This window comes from Chrysochloris asiatica, unplaced genomic scaffold (assembly GCF_000296735.1).
Source record: "Chrysochloris asiatica unplaced genomic scaffold, ChrAsi1.0 scaffold00144, whole genome shotgun sequence".
NCBI classification, from domain to species: Eukaryota; Metazoa; Chordata; class Mammalia; order Afrosoricida; family Chrysochloridae; genus Chrysochloris; species Chrysochloris asiatica.
Window position 1 is genome coordinate 8,578,615 of NW_006408662.1, and position 17,571 is coordinate 8,596,185.

Below are 17,571 nucleotides of genomic sequence, written 5' to 3' on the forward strand. Positions count from 1 at the left end.
CTTATATAATAGTTTAAACAGAGTGCTTGCTATGTGTGGCACTGTAGGATAAGAACTGGACTGTTAACCCTAAGGTTGGAGGTTCAAACCCACACGATGCTCCTCGGAAACCCTACACAAGGCCGCTAGATATGAGGATCAACTGAACAGTAGTTAGCAACAGCAGCAGCAGCACAAACAAGATAAGAAAATCAATATAGACTACTTTGTTCTTGGATTTAAAACACAGTTGTAATTAAAGTTGCACTTGTTTTAGTGCGTATATGTATAGACATGAAGCCTTGAGCTAGAGACCATTTGGTCATACAGTGAGCATTCAATAAATTTTTCTTGAATTATGTATTTGATTTTAGCAAACTAGCTAACAAAATAATGAATAACAATTACAAAAGCAAAGCCAATTTAATTCCAGAATTCTTGAAAAGTGTACAACGATAAGTAAAAAAAACTGTGACAAAATCATGTGGTTGTGTTGTTAAGTGCTGTCAAGTTAGTTCCTCTTGGCAGACTTGGGATGTCCCAAAGACTGATGGAATGAACAACCCTCTTCTGGCTTCCTGTCTCTTACAAGACACTGCTAGCTCCCCGCCAGTTTTCCTGACCATCAAAACAGCTGTGTCCACACTGAAGCAGTCACCCTGAATATCCTAAGTGCCATGTTTTTTTCAGGAAAAATAAGATAAAATTCATAGCCACTCAATATATAATAATCATCAAAACCAAGTGAAAAGAGTTATACATTTCAAGGATTTCCTGAAACATATGAAGTTCTTCTGTTCCTCAAGAGCCTTAAAGCTTGAAGTGTTTGGGTCACATAAAGAAATGTGTTTTCTTTTCAGCATTTTGGCCATATTCTGTCACCCTACATCGTGAGAAATTAAAAGTGGCATCCTACCTTCGGGGCTGTATCCACAGTGCATTTTCCTTAAGAATGTTGTCGGCTATCATGTACCGTGTGTTCTTCATGGAGATCCTGGGATGTCATCTGTTTGCTCTCCTTGTTAGAAATAACTATGATCCTTGCCAGCAATTATTTCATGTTTGTCCTAAGAACCTGAGAAGCCATTCAAGTTTTCTTTCTACATCGGCTGCTAAAAAGCCCAGAATTAAAGAGCCCAACTTTAGCAAATGTAAGACATCATAGAACGTAGTTAAGACCATGACAGGCCTGTGGACTTCATCACATTTTTCTTATCTTTGTTCCCATCATGTATGCCTTTTTAGATTAACTTGATTCCTTTGGAATTGGTTGGGATCATTCAGCCAGGTTGTACCTGTACCTGCACTGGTAGGTGTGACAAACAGTATTCAAAGCAGAGCAGACCTTTGCTCCTTTGGAAACAAACGAACATGGAGGAGAATGGGCCTGGTTGATGGGAGAGAACTGGAGGATCATAGCAGTAGTTACTATCCCACATTTTGTCCACACACAGGAAGTCTACAGACATCCTGTGAGCAACAAGACTTCTGGGCTCTCCTAGATACTCATTCAGTTCAAATGTTAAATTTCCACAGCTTGAATCAGACAATATTGTCAATCAGAAGTAAAAGCACTCCAAGATTATCTCAAAAATGAACTCAAGAAGCATTATTGAATGCCTGTTATACATGGGAACGCATGATATAAAAGATGCAAGCAGTCAGTTTAGAAAATAACAGACACCGTGAGGCCCTCGGCTTAACAGTCATGTCTTTGAGTGCTACAAAAATCTCTATGTGGGACCTGTGGACCCCAGCCTCCCCTTTGGAAAGAATATGCTCTACCCTTTGTCAGCTTCACTGAGAAGAACTTGGATCTTGATTTTCATTTGACAGCAAAATTAGGGTCTTTTCAGAAATGACTGGGTTTTGTTACTTTTACAATGTGATCCAGAATTCTAAATCTATCTTTTCTAAGAAGAACACCAGGCGTTTCCATTCCCCCCTGCCCTGGTCATCACTAATAAAACTTTGTCTTGTTGTGTTTGCCTATGCTGGAAATTTCATGTAAGTGGGATCAAAACGGCAGTTGTCTTTAGGTACCTGATGTTTTCCACTCAGCATAAGGTTTGTAATGTTCCTGCATGTTATAACATATATCAGAACTTCATTTTTCTTTATATTATGTATGTATCTATCACATTTTATTCATCTGTTGGTTGACACTTAGCCAAAGTCAATTTCTCGTACAATCTTCCTCTTCTCTGTAAATTGTAACTTCACTGGTCTTACTCAGTTCCAAACTACCAGACACTCCAAGGGAGAAAAATGAGGCTTTCTACTCCCATAAACATTTACAGCTTCAGAAACCCTATACAGGGTCGCTATGAGTCAGAATCGACTCCCCGGCACACCATCACCACCATAACCTTGTTCAATAGTATCAGTCTGCTATTAGTTTTGTAATAGAAAACTTGTCTAAGAAGTGTAACTTTTTAGACTGACTAACCCTGCTGGCTTTATTTAATTTTGCCAATGTCCTTTTATGTGTAATAGAGGAGCAATACGAAATCTACTACAATGAAAGCTATCCCATTTGCTTTAAACATTGTATTTCTATTGATACAATCTAGATTACATTAAATTATATACGTTATCTTACTTTTGGTTCACAAATCAATGGAACTATGAAATGACTTGTCAAATATGTTACTATATATTCCTATCCTAAATAATGTAGATGGTTTTTTGAACCTAGGTGCAGGATATTTCATTTAGTTTTTAGTTCATTAAATTCAGTCCATGTTTCCAGCCGAATGAGATAATTTTAGATCACATTATCTAAATGATAACATTATTTGTTGTTAAGTGCTGGTTCCGACTTATAGGGACCCTGTATAGGGTTTCCGAAGAGCGGTGGATGAGCTTAAACCACCAACCTTGCAGTTCAAACTGACTTTGCAGTATAGTATATTATCCTACAGGACTAATTTGGTGGTGGTGATTGTGTGCTATGGAGTCAGTTCCAACTCATAATGACCCTGCACAGGGTTTCTGAGGCTGTAAATTTTGATGGGAGCAGAAAGCCTCGCCTTTCTCCTGTGGAGGCACTGGTAGTTTTGAACTGCTGATCTTGAGATTAGCAGCCAGACTCATAACCACTAAGCTGCCAGATCTCCTTAGGACTAATTTAGATACCTACATTGAAGTGTATTAACTGGTACCCATGAGCCCTGGTGTGGCACTACAGGATTAGCTCTGGACTGCTAACCTCAAAGTTAGTGGTTCAAACCCACCAGCCACTCTTGGAAGCTCTATACAGCACACAACAGCAACTAGTACAAATATTCTCATGTGATTAACATCCTACATGTATTTCCCTTCAAATGATAAAAGTGTTGAGGAAGATATTGTATTCTGTTTTCAAAGGTTGCTTGCACACACTGTTTTACCATTTTTCTGGAGTTAACTTCTTGGATGTATACTCAGCTCACCTTGATCCCCATGGTCTGCAGTGAGGTTCCAAGGCCTTGGGGAGTATCAAAGGAGCTTCTTTCAGGCTGCCCCTCCTGGTAGCCCTCATCATGTACCTAGTTCCTCCCTAGTCAGTACCTTCCACATGGAGTCCTGGTGTGGCACTGCGGGTTAATGCATTGTACTGCAAAGTCTGTTTGAACCACAAGGTAGGCAGTTCAAGTTCACCAGCCACTCCTTGGAAACCCTATACAGGGTTACTATGGGTCACAACTGACCCAACAGCACTTAACAACAACAACAACAACAACCTTCCACATGTCATTTTCCTATAGGCCTCCCAGCTAGTCTGTTAGGACCTCATGTTTCCGGAAGTGGAAACACAAGTCTATAACCCTTCTGCATTTCAATCATTGCTATCCAGGACCACCTTACGATCATTACTCACTGGGTAGAAAATTTAAAATTGCAAAAAGAGATGAAAATCAGATTGAACATAAGAATTGTGAACTCTTTAAGGGCACTGTTTAAAGCAAAAGTTAAGCAAATCTCCTGATTCCTAGATCTCTTTTTTCTTAAGCATCTTCCTCTCTAATAAAAGGCAAGAGGAAACTCTATTCCAAGCCAACGTTGTAGTCTGCCATTGTTACAGCTTGCATCCTTATTTGTACTTGGTAGGAACCTACTGTCAGCAGCGAGAGGTGGAAGCCATCATGGAGGGCGATGAAGATGATGGAGGATGTTGCTGCTGTAAGCCCGGCCACTTACCCCACCTCTTGTCCTGCAACGCAGCATTCAACCTCCGCTGGCTTACGTGGGAAATCACACGGACGCAGTACATCTTGGAGGGCTATAGTATCATAGACAACAATGCAGCTACCTTGCTGCAGGTCTTTGATCTTCGAAGGATCCTCATCCGTTACTACATCAAGGTACTTAATGCTCAAGGTCTCAAACACTTACCTCTGCAATGCTTTGTAAATATAAAGATTTCCAGGCCTCTTTAGCTTGTGAATCAGATGCCCAGTTAGGTTTCGGAAACACTACTTTATTGAACAATCCTGGAGGACTTTGGTTATTTTGTGGTCTGTGTTCCTGAGTCCTATATTAAGCCTAGCTCAAACAGCCAGTCAGGTTTCTTGTCCAGGTTTGTATCCTCGCTTCTGATGCTGCAGAGATTATTGTAATGAGGGGGACGATAAACTTAAACACCTTAGAAATGTTTCCAAACTTCAGTGTTTATGAGTTAAGTCCATTTAGCTGCTTAGTAAATCATCTATTTTAGAACAAGAATTGTTTTTTTAATCTCATGGTTAATTAAAAATACAGCAAAATCCCATTATCACCAGGATTGGAAAGTTCCATTTCCTGGTGGAAACAGAAGTTATTGCAAACCCTTTCCCCTCACTCATGTGGGGCATAACGGCTTACTGTTTCAGTGTCTCATTAATCACATCTGCCCCAACCTGGATTCAGCATCAGAAAGTTGTGCTCGTTTGGAACCAGCCTCCTAGAGAACAAAAGGAAGGGAATAAGGTGCCCTCTTGGTGTCTTTCTGTCAGCTAACACTCGGGCTTTTCTAGAGGCCTTGGGTATTCTGTGCTGATGTCCAGATAATTTCTCTGCCTCCCTTCCTGGACTTGTAGCTAGTATCCACTGTTATCCCTGATATGCCTCCTGAACCTCTAGGTGCTTTCCAAAATCTGAACCATAATTCCAGGGCAATCTGCACATGGAAGATTGTTAGGGGAGACCCCAGGACCCTGCCATGTACCAGCTGGCTTCTGGGAGCAGCACTCTTAACTCTGATTTCTAAGAAAAGGGAGTGATTCTGAAAAGAGGCCTGCAGGTTGGGTAGACCAGTTACATCAGCCCCACCCAGCTGGTGCGTAACTACAGGTTTCTGTGTCCTATCCAGAATTCTGATTCTATAGGCCTGTGGTGGGGCGCAAGGAATTATATTCTAACTAAATTCCCGGAGTCATTTCACAACCAAGTTTGGGAAATACTAGAGACATATTTGTATTGAATATCAACAGAATCATCTTAACTCTTAATCAGAACTCACATGAACTGAGGATTTGGGGCCAGTGAGGCTACGTGGTGCCACCTTCACATTGGCAGTGCCAACCTCATTCACTCAATATTGCACTCAGTCATAGATCTTCCTACCTACCCTTCAGCAAGAGGTAGTCAGAAGCACTGCTCACTCCAATGCATGGCGATTCCCTGTGTACCCGACTAGAACTGTCCTCCAGAGGGTTTTCAACAGCTGATTTTCACCAGGCCTTTCTTTTCAAAAACCCTCTAGGTAGACTTGAATCTCCAACCTTTCAGTCAACAGCCAAATGTCAAAACCGTTTGCACTACCTGAGGACTCCCTCTCCCACAGTGCAGTTTGTTAAACGAAATTTCAAGAGAACAGAATGACTATGAGAAGAAATGAAACATGCTTTTGGAATGAAAGTAAATATTGTCTTCTTTGGCCTTGGTTGCTTGGTGAACAAAGTTGACTATGTACCTCTGAATTCATCATGTTTCAAGAATTCAGTGTCATTCTTAATCTTTATCTTTTTTTATTTTTATTGCATAATCAAATTGAAAAGATAGAAAAACTTGGAATCATTCCTTTTACACAAAAGGATTTGTAAAGAATCTTTTAATAAATTGGGTCAGTTCCTTCACCCTTCATGAATATATTTGAAATCATTTCCTTCCTGAGGACTTGAGATTTTCCCTGGTGTATCCTCCAACGCTTCTCAATTTATGAGTGTTTTAAAGCCTCTTAACATTCAAGAAAGCAGCTTTTACAAGTGCCTGACTTTCGTGCTGTCATTGTTTCTGCCTAGCTCTCTCAGAAGGAAGATGTGCTTATCGCTTGCCTTGCAGAATACAGAATGACAAATCCATCATGTTGGCTGGCCTGCCAGGACCCCTTCCTAGAATCAGTTGTCTGAAAAAAATAGACTGATTTACAATTAAAATGAGTAACCAAGAGAATCCCCGCTGTTGGAGCCAGATATACTGAATTAATTCAGAGGGCCTTCTACTTGCAATGTGGTTCAGGTTTTACTCAGTCAAATTCATTTCCACCTAACTTACCTGTTTTACTCTGATCATTATAGTCATTCCATTCTGCGAGATTCTGACATTCCACATGACTGGTTGACTTTGTCTACATGACAGAATTTCTTTCTAAATAAAGCAGAAATGCAGTACAGCTTTGAATTAACTGGGGTGGGGGTGGGGTGGGGGCAGAGGGCGTTCTGTGTGCTATCAGTTAGAGGTGAATCTTTGGACTGTGGTTCCCCTCCCATTTGGAAATGATGAACCAGGGTTACATGCTTGATCCCAAGTCCACACTGCAAAGTTTTGCCAGATCTAGAAAGAGAAGACTCAACTACTGGGATTTCAAGTCTTTGTTAACTATTATGACTTCATCAGTTGTAGGGTGATTTTAACTGCTCCACAGAAATAAATCAAGCCGTAAACCTTTTCTCTTTTTTCCCGCAGTTACAGGATTTATTAGGCAAGTAATCAGCTACAGTTCAGGATCAGGATTAATTTCAAAGTAACAGGAGAGATGTAAACAGGATCAGTCTGTAAACCAGGACAACTTCCAACCAGGACAGCATTTAACTCTTTCTCTTCAGCACCCCATAGATAGACTATGCTCCTACGTCAGTCTAGGAGACACTTCTTTTGGCCATGCGAGATTCCTCTTAGCCTCTAACCTACTGAGGCAAGGGATTCAGCTCTTTAGCTCCCCAGATTCCGGAGGCACCCCACTCTGCCATCAATCCTCCTACTAAAAAGCGCTCAGCTCTCTCTCTCTTTGGGCTGGCTAGCTCACTTCAGCCAGTCCATGCCAGTATCCTGATTCCTACTGTCTCAGATCACTGCTGTGGTGCCTGCTCTTACTGTCTCCAGTGTTACAACTCTGTCTCCTGGGTCTACAAGGTTTCAGCGCAGGGACCCTAGATCCCAAGGACTGGCTCTGCTGCTAGCACTTCATCTTGATGGTAGAGGTCTCCCAACCATTCTCTATGGGGTGACCTTTTTCATAAGCCTAACTGGTAACATTTATTGTTAGAAATAAACCAAGTGTTTTGACCACAATCTCTTGGCAGTAGCAAGTCACCTAATTTGCATAGTAATCAGCCAACCCTCACCAGGGTTTTATGCACCTTATTTTCATAGTCAATGGTCCAATCACTTTGCAAGATTGGTGGTGGTGTGCCGTAGAGTTGGTTCCAACTCACAGCGACCCTGTACAGGGTTTCCTCTTTACGGGAGCAGAAAGCCTCATCTTTCTCCTTTGGAACTGCTGGTAGTTTCAAACTACTGTCCTTGAGGTTTGCAGCCCAATTCATAACCATTCCACTACTAGAGCTCTGGTAGTGTAGTGGTTACGAATTGGGCTGTGAACCCAAAGTCAGCAGTTTGAAAACTACCAGCTGTTCCACAGGAGAAAGATGAGGCTTTCTGCTCCCGTAAAGATTTACAGCCTCTGAAACCCTGTACAGGGTCGCTATGAGTCAGAACCAACTCCATGGCACATAACAACAACAATGCTACTAGAGCTCCTTATATTTAGATATAATTCAGTGACATTGGTTACATTTTCCACATTGTATCAACATTCTCATGATTTCAGTTCTGGTTCTATTTCTGTCATTCTTGCTTCCCTGATGCCCCCTCTCCTCCTGTTTACCTTCTCATCTTTGCTTTGGGTGAATGTTGACAACTTGGTGTCAAATAGATGGTTTTTGTTTTGATAAAAGGAGCAAAGTACTCATGTGTGCTATTGTTTCTTTTATGAGTCAATCTTGAATAGTTGGATGGTGACATCTGGGAGTACTTTCTGTTCAGAGATTAAAGGGTATTTTAGGGAAATAGCCTAGGGGGGTCCCCAATTCTCTGACAGTCCAGAAAATATAGCTTTTTTTTTTTAATCCTGTGTTTTATTCTACAGTTTTCTTACAGTCAGAATGGTTAGTAGTGGTAGCCAGGTATCATCTAGCTCTTTGGGTCTCTGGATAGGGAAGCCATTGTTCATGCACACAATTGATTTTGCAGACTAGTTGTGTTTTTTGTTTTTGAAACTCTGGTTTCATTCCTCCTCTTTTGTTCCAAATGAGTGCAAACCAATAGTTGTATCTTAAATAGCCACTGGCAAGCTTTTAAGACCCTAGCTGCTACTCACCAAACTATGATTTAGAACATAAACTTTATAAGGCTATGTTGTGCCAGTTGACTGAGGTGTCCTACAAGACTATGGTCCTAAGTAAAGGTAAACTTTTTTATTTTGTTTAAAATGTTTTATTGTGAATTATGTGATAGTTTACATGGGAGAACATAGGTTTATAGTCATCCTGTCATATATTGTTTCATTGCCGTGATTACAATCCCCTCCATGCATCATCAACCAACCAAAGGGTATACCCTACAAGCTTGCCCGCCCCCCCCCACCCAGTAGTCAGCACACAGCCCCTCTCCCTCTCTGAGTCCAGAGTCTCCAGCTGCTCCATCTCTCCATGTCATCGTCTCTGCCTCCATCTCTGGCATCACTGTTTCTCTGGGTAGGGTCCTGCTCTCTGCTCTTCTCCCTTGATGGTTCCAGGGACCTCAGCTCCTGGACTGCAAAGTCAGTCACTCCCCCTCCTTTTGCTACAAAACGTCCACCTTTACATTTCTAACCCTCGAAGTCAGTTCTGATAACAATTATTCACTAAGTAAAGGTAAACTTTTGTCTTTTGTTATTTCTGTCTGGTGCATGTGACTAGAATATACAAGGGGCAAAACACCTAGACCAGATGTCTGCTAGCCCTAGATGTTTAAGAAGAGCAATGTATTCTTTTCCTTTCTTAAATGAGAATGGTGCCTGTGGCCAAGGTCACAGATGCTGGGTGTTATCGTACTCCTTTGCATTAATTTTGATGTATCTACTTAAACCACTTAAGGAGCTCTGGTAGAGTAGTGGTTACAAATTGGGCTGCGAACCACAAGGTCAGCAGTTCAAAACTACCAGATGTTCCACAGGAGGAAGATGAGACTTTCTGCTCCCATAAAGGTTCACAGCCTCGGAAACCCTGTACAGGGTTGCTGTGAGTTGGAACCGACTCCACGGCACATAACAACAACAACAACAACAACAACTTAAACCACTTACCTCATGGAGCCTTTAAGTTGCCCATCCAGTGGATAGACTGGAGGAAACCCTCCAGATTCAGGATTTATGCATTTGAATATAAGATATGCACTCTGGTTACTAACAGACAGGCATCTCCATCCCCTAATGCCACCCAGAGCCTCTACTCTGCTCCAGACCTTTCCTAGCTGTGCTACTGCCTTTCTGCTTGTATCTCTGGGCCTCCAGTCCACCCTGCACAAGGCGTAGGTAAGAGATAGGAGCCACAGGTATGATGTTCATTATTCCAGACTCATGTACCATGTACCCTGTCCTTCATATCCATCATCTCATTTTAAGTCTCAAAGCTGGTGATGAGTTGTGGACATCATTAACACCTTGTCTTTCTCACCTCCTACTTCCTGTTTCCCTTTACCTCTCTATTCCTTCCTCCTTCCTCCTATTTTCTCCCTTCCCTGCTCTCTCCCTCCCCTCTCCCTCTCCTCCTTTCTCTCTCCCTTTCCTCCTCTCTCCCTGCTCCTCCCTCCTCCCTTCCTTCCTCCCTCCCTCCCCCTTTCCCTGCCCTCCTGTCTCCCTCCCTTCTTGTATTGAAGGATGCTTTCATGTCAGCAATTGTTATTCGGGGAAACAGTGCCACCACCGTTTCTGTGAATTACTTACTGGATTCTTATAATCTGTGGACTTTTACTTGCCATGTTATTCATTTGGGGTCAGGTAGACTGTGGAGCCCAAAAGAATATATCTCAAAGGAGGAGAACCACAAGGCATTAGCCAAAAAGTAGCCTTCTGTCTGACAGTAGAGAGATGCTAAGTCTGGCATGAGCACTTCTTCCCAATGACCAGTGATCCTGTTTGTCAGACCTGCTCAAGCCCCTGGAATTACCTGAACACAAGACTTCAGAGACCTCCAACCTCAAAACTTTGGATTTCACTGAGCGCTCAAAGAGAGAGAATGGCATGGAGTAAGCAACCACCCACCCCCACACCCTCACCCCAGTCAGGGTGCTGCTTCTCCACTGCCAAGCTTTTATACAAGTCCACATCAACATGGATCATTCTCTGTTTTCTCTTTTGGAAAACAAACAAACATACTGTGCTTTATCCTCAGGGAAGGGCCCCAACTAAGTGTGTGATTTTAATGCATCAAAGCCTCCCTGCCACCTCCCATTTGTTGCTGGCAATTTCATGGTGACACATAGCCATGCCTCCTGTCCACCCTCCCCTGCCCACCTGAACCTCCATCACTGTTCTGCTGTAAAGAGAACGCAGCAAACACCAGGAGTCACTCCCACAGGGCACCTTGAGTTACTGTCTAATGAGCCTATAGCAGACTTGGAGTGTCCTTTTCTGTGTCACATTTCCACTCCTTGAGGTGGGGGTCTATTTTTTGAACGATGAATTCATCTGAAAACTACACGATGGCTTTGAATAAAGCTGTGATTCCAAGTAGCACACTTTGAGGGGTGTGACTACTGCATTGCGGGTTCATAAGCAGAGTGTTTGATGACAGAGAGAACATGGGTTGATTTTGAATGTGTCACTGATACTAATGGTCTGAGCACCCAATGTTATTATGCGTGTATGTGTGCACTACAATTTGACATCATAAATCCTTTTCGTAGGAACCCTGTCATATTAATGCCCTCAGTAACCTTTGGTTGGGGCTCCAGAAGGGGGACTTTGCCCTTCTCTCGCAGCTGGATTCAGCTAAATAGAAGCCTGCAATAATTCCACCACTCCATGAGTCTCTCTTTTGTTGTTACGTGCCGTGGAGTCGGTTCTGACTCATAGCTACCCTGTACAGGGTTTCTGAGGCTGGAAATCTTTACAGGAGCAGAAAGCCTCATCTTTCCCCGGCGGAACAGCTGGTAGTTTTGAACTGCTGACCGTGAGATTAGCAGCCTGATTCGTAACCACTACGTTACCAGAGCTTCTTACTCACCATGAAAATTCTACTCTCTCACATTCTGTTAGCTTCGTCATCTTTGACTTTTCTCTACCTTACACTGACTTGTAAGAAAGGATATTTTAGGATGTCTCAAGTGGGTTTTATAAATTAAATCTAGCAGGGAATACAAATGATGCCGCATGTGGAGATTTCATGCCCCATCCTTCCCTGTGACTGATTGACTTTCTGAGATGTAATAAATGAAAACCTCTCTGGCTTTCGAATGGCTGGGATAACTCAACTTCATGCATTCTCTCTGCAGAGTATAATATACTATATGGTCACTTCCCCCAAACTCCTCTCCTGGATCAAAAATGAGTCACTTCTTAAGTCACTGCAACATTTTGCCAAGTGGCATTATATTGAACGTGACCCTGCCGTGTTCAACATTAACATTGATGATGACTATGTGCCATGTCTTCAAGGGATCACCAGAGCTAGCTACTGCAATGTTTACCTAGAATGGATCCAGTACTGTGCACGGAAACAAGAGGTAGGTGAGGGGCAGGAGAAGGGTGTTGAATGTAAGATTTTTTTTTTTTTTCAAGTTTTTATTGTGGATTGAGTGATAGTTTACATGGGAGAACATCAGTTTTACAATCATTGTTTCATTGAAGTGATCACAATCTCCTCCGTGCATCATCATTCAACAGGATTTGCTTCTATTCCCCCTGTTGTTTTGGGGTTTTTTGGTGGTGGTGTGGGGGGTATGCAAAAACACTGAGGAATATATAATCATTTAAATAACCAAAGGGCACTGAATGTAAGATTTTTAAAACAAGAAACACTCCTTGTTGTTGTTACTAAGTGCCATCGAATCGGTTCCAACGCACAGTGACCTTGTATAGGGCTTCTGATATAGCCTTCTGAGAAAGCCTCATCTTTCTTATATAGACTGCTCTTCTCCGTGGTGGATTAGAATAAAACAGAGGGAATAAAAAACATTCTCATTTGCTTAGATGTCTATTTAATGGTTCAGCACAATTAACTGGAAAAATTCAAATGTGTCTCCCCTGAGCAGCCTTGAATATGCATGTCTCCTTTCAGTGGGCTGCAGGGTCTGTGCCAATTCAGGCTTCTATGATCGATTTAAAATATTGAAAATCTCTTTGTTTAAAATGTCATTTAGAATTGCTGTAGAGAGAGTACTGTGCTGAAAGTCTTCAGGAGGATTTGTGAGCACATCCAACCATGGGTACACAGGGTTACTTGCCCATCAGATGACCCCACTTTCTTCTGTTGTTGTTTCTCTCATGTTATTCAGTTGCTGAGGACTTTGTGGCAGGTGTGTCCTACCACTCAGAAATGTAACCAAGGACAATGGCAGCTTACAAAATGAAATAGGCAAGGAGGAGAGAGGAGGGAGGGGGCAACAGTATTTGAATCAAAGTGTGGTTGAAGGAGAGAGTGTGTATATGTTGAAAACAACGTGCTCAGCAGCTGATAAAATGCACAGTACGTCCTGTAGATAGGAAGGCAACCATGACAGTAGACCCAAGTCACCATCTGCTTATGAGCGACTGAAAACAGGTGGCAGAACACGCAGACAGCAGATCTGACCTTTTCCAGACAGACTATTCTGCACATGTGTGCTTACCAGCTTTACCCTTGCTTGGCCTCTTCAGGTGGTGGAGATATTCAACTCATTCATTGACATTATTAGTTACCACCTTGATGGCCCTCCTTGTTGCTCATTTAGTGCATGAAATACAAGGGTTTCGTTCTTTCTTTAAGATACTGTGATGGCCTTTTTAATTTAGTTGTTGACTGTGGACATATGGTCAAGTTAGAGGACCCTTCATTATAGGGAAAAGGTAAGACCTTCGTTCTTGCTTGCTTCATATGGATTTTTTTATTCCCTTCCTGCTAGATCGTATCTCTTCCCCTACACTTTTGTTGTTAAGTGCTGTTGAATTGGTTCCAACTCATAGCAATCCTGTATAAGGTTTCTGAGGAGCGGCTAATGAATTTGAACCACTGACCTTGCCGTTCAAAGTGATCTTGAGGTCAAGCGCTTATCCTATGGTGCCACATTAAGGAATGTTAAAGTGGGCATTCAGTTAGCATGTCTTACAATCATGTACCAAAGGATAATATTCTAAATCCTAAGGATTTAATCATCAAAACACATCCTAACCCCCTTTCTCCCATAAAGTAGCTTCCCCATTTTAATTTCTTTCCGTATCCAACTATAAGAGAAGGAATGTTAAAGTGGGCATTCGGTTAGCATGTCTTACAGTCGTGTACTGAAAGATAATATTCTAAATCCTAGGGATTTAATCATCAAAACGCATCCTAACCCCCTTTCTCCCTTAAAGTAGCTTCCCCATTTTAATGTCTTTCCATATCCAACCATAAGAGAAGCATCTTAAGAAAACAGAGGAGAATGGCTAGCCATCATGGCTGACTCAAGTGCTTCCTCCCACTCTCGGTTTAAAGTGTGTGTTAGTAACTACTGCAGCCTGAGTGAAAGTTAACTAACGATCCTCCCTCTTTCAGCCTTCAAAGAAGACGCTGGATAGTGATGAGGACTCTCCTCTGGTGACTCTGACCTTTGCCCTGTGTATCCTAGGGAGGAGAGCTCTGGGAACTGCTGCTCATAACATGGCTCTCAGGTATGTGGAAAAACAACTGCTGGAATGTCTGAGATCAGCGCAAGCACCAAGGTGTTTGGATTTTAGACAGAATTTGACAATGTTTTGCTTTATTCTAAAGTTACACTGCTTATACTTTTCCCCCCATGTAGCTCTTTCTATAGTAAATAAATGCCAGGCTGCCAATAGTGCTTTTTAATGACCACTGTTGTCTTTTTGGAGGAACTGGAAATATCATTAGTATGGAATGGTGAGGATGTAGTGATTCTATGTGTAGGATCATGAAGCCTGCAGTGGCACTGTAGAATAAGCACTGGGCTGAAAGTTCAGTTTGAACCTCAAGGTTGGTGGTTCAAACCCACCAGTTGCTCCAGGGCCGCTATGAGTTAGAATCGACTCAAGGGCACTTAACAACAACAGCAATATCCTGCAATGGTCCTTGAAGATTTGCTGGAAAGATTAAATGAAATCGTGCTTATGCAGGGTCTGGCCTGGTACCTTTCAAAGCTGATGCTCAATAAACATTAGCTCCCACTCCCTCACAAAGAAAACCCTTACATACCTTAACCTGACCCTGTCCTGTCTCTAAGAGACTTTGAGTAGTGGTGTTACCCTTTTCCTGCTGCTCAAACTCTCTTTCTCCTGGATCTTCCCTTAATGTGTGAAGAACAAAACCTCCCTCTTGGCCCTGTGGTATCCTCTGTAACTGAGGTCATCTCTTTCATTCACAAATGAACTGTGAAACTGGTTACAACCTCCACTACCCTGTACACCATGAAACTGACCTTACAGTTCATTTCATCATCTGCCTTCCACTCATCCAAATTGGAATAATTTCACAGCTTTCTCTTAGTCCTTTGACACTGGACATCAGTGGTCCTGGATTCTGCCTGCCCTGGAGGAATTCCTTGGTTCACAGTACTCAACCTTAGCTGCATGTTAACATCTGCTCCGAGGCCACTAACCAAAAGATGAGCAGTTTGAATCCACGATCCATTTTGCTTGAGAATGATAAGACAGTCTGCTTCCATAAAGATTTACAGCCTCAGAAACCCTATGCAACCGTTCAACTTTGTCCTGCTATGAGCTGGAACAGATTGGACTATACCTGAACTCACTCTCCTGGCTCAACTCTCAGCCAGAGGATAGATAGTCTCTAAGGGGAACAATAGTAGCATTCCTTAGAGCAATCAGCAGTTTGAGATACACAAGGCAACGTTAGCCCAGAGCTGAAGCTCAGAAACCAGGGATGGATACGAAGGAGGAAGGAATAGAACTGACCAACAAAGTGAGCAGGTGGGAGGAGTGCGGCTACATCATGCAATCAGTGTCACGAAATGTGTGTGAATTATTGAAAGGAAAACCAGTTTGCTTTGTAAACTTTCACTCAAATCACAATATAAAGTTGAAAACAATTTCTGACATCCTTGTCATATTCTGGAGTGCTGATGTGGCACTGCAGGATAAGCATTGGATGGCTAAACAAAAGGTTGGCATTTCAAACCCACCATCTTCTCTCAGAAATCCTATATAGGTTCTCCATGAGTCAGAACCAACTCAACAGCACTTAACAACAATAACAAGCCATCCTCCAGTCCAAACCAGTTACTTACAAATTCATGTGGATGGCCCAAGACATCGGGTACTTTAAAAAGTTCCCCAGGTGATTTCAGTGTGCAGTCATGGTCAAGGATCCTAAAGAATCTGTTGTTGTTGTTAAGTGCCATCAAGTCGGTTCCAACACATAGTGACCCTGTATCTGGTTTCTGAGGCGCCGCTGGTGAGCTTGAACCACCGATGGACATTGTTATTCAAACCAACTTTGCAGTCTCAAGCATTAACCTACAGCACCACACCAGGCTCCTAAAGAAGAAGGGAGTTATTTTTTAAATGATGGTCAAGATCCCACTACTGAATCACAGAATCTATAGGAATCCCCTTTAACCGTTCCTTTTTTTCTCCCTTTACTTGGAGCTTTTTAATATGTCTGTATTATATTTTCCACATGGAGTGCTCAAAACAGACTTCTGAAATTTGACTTGAGTGAGTTTTGCATTATAAGTTAGAACACAAAGTCTTAAGGAAAAACCAGCCCGTCCCGTTTATCAGCCCTTAACTCCCCAGGAGGAGTCCTGGTGTAGCTGTGGGTTAATGCGCTAGACTGCAAAGTTGTCTGAATAACAAAGTCGGTGGTTCAAGCTCACCAGCCGCTCCTTGGAAATCCTATAATAGCGTCGCTATGAGTTGGAACCAACTCCATGGAACAACAACCACCACCACCACCCCAGGCCAGGTGTGGTGCTGTAGGATAAGCACTGGACTGTTAACCACAATTTACCAGTCAGAACTGACTTGAGGGCACTTAACAACAACAACAACAACACCCCAGGCAGTTAGGTAAACATTAACAAGTCCAGAGAGCTTCTCAGTGTTCTGAGATGCCTTCTCAATGTCCTGAATGCCTGTGCTGGAGGGATGGTTGAATTCTCATTGCAGGTAGACAAGCAGTGGAAAGGTATCATAAATTATCACCTGAGCATTGATCATGGGAGTTGGCAGTTCTTTCATTTCTCTCTGGCAACAGTAGCCTTGAATCACAAGAGCTGAGAGTAAGAACCTCAGATCATTAGAATTTGTGATTTCTGCTGCTCTTCCTGTTCCCACATCACATATGAACAAGGCCAAATGCCTTGTCTATAATTAATTATACTAATACCTGTGATAGGAAAATGCTCTGGGGATGAGCTGGCTGTCCTTCTACCTGACTCAGATTCATGCTAGATGCTGGCAGCTACCTTTGCGACCAAATGGAACTAAATATGATTGTTGTCAAAAGTCTAGCCAAAGAAACGTTCATGAATTTTACATATACGTAAAGCATGATCTGAGCTCTTGTAGTGAACTTCTTATTTAATCTGCTAATGTTATTGTTGTTGCTAAGCACAATGAGTCCGTTCTAACTCATAGCAACCCTGTATCTTGCTTCCAAGGAGTGACTGGTGGGTTTGAAACACTGATCTTGCATCCAGCAGTCCAGTGCTTATTCTATAGCACCAGAACTCCAATCTGTTAATAGAGAAGTGTTTATGAAGAGAAGAGCTTTATAGGATTTTCAGTTGAAATAGCAAAGTGAGTCTTCAGATATTCATAGCATTTGTTGTTGTTGTTAAGGGCCACTCAATCAGTTCAGACTTATAGCATAGCGTTTCCAAGCAGCAGCTAGTAGGTTTGAACTGCCAATGTTGTGGTTTGCAGTCCACTGCTAATCCTACAGCGCCAAGCCAGGAGTCCTCATAGCATTTAGGCAGGTGGTTAAAACAAAATAGGAAGGTCTTTGATCAATTTTAAGTTCTTTACAAATTTCAAATGAATATTACAAGTTCATACCTAATATCCTTTCAAAAACTTCTTTATGCTAGTCTTTTGGTAGCTTGATCAAATATTTCTAATCCATGTGTTTCTTTCCTGGTCTACTTTTTTTTTTT

At 42.2% G+C, this 17,571-nt stretch overlaps 1 protein-coding gene across 1 annotated transcript in view; it reads left to right on the forward strand.

Moving 5' to 3' along the window:
• The window catches only part of PCNXL2 (pecanex-like 2 (Drosophila)), a 491,139-nt gene that overhangs the window by 430,566 nt on the left and 43,002 nt on the right, over nucleotides 1–17,571 (forward strand). The window contains exons 26-28 of the mRNA XM_006870571.1: nucleotides 4,072–4,325; nucleotides 11,755–11,985; nucleotides 13,992–14,107. Coding sequence (XP_006870633.1) covers nucleotides 4,072–4,325; nucleotides 11,755–11,985; nucleotides 13,992–14,107 — 601 coding nt within the window. The remainder of the gene's footprint in view (nucleotides 1–4,071; nucleotides 4,326–11,754; nucleotides 11,986–13,991; nucleotides 14,108–17,571) is intronic.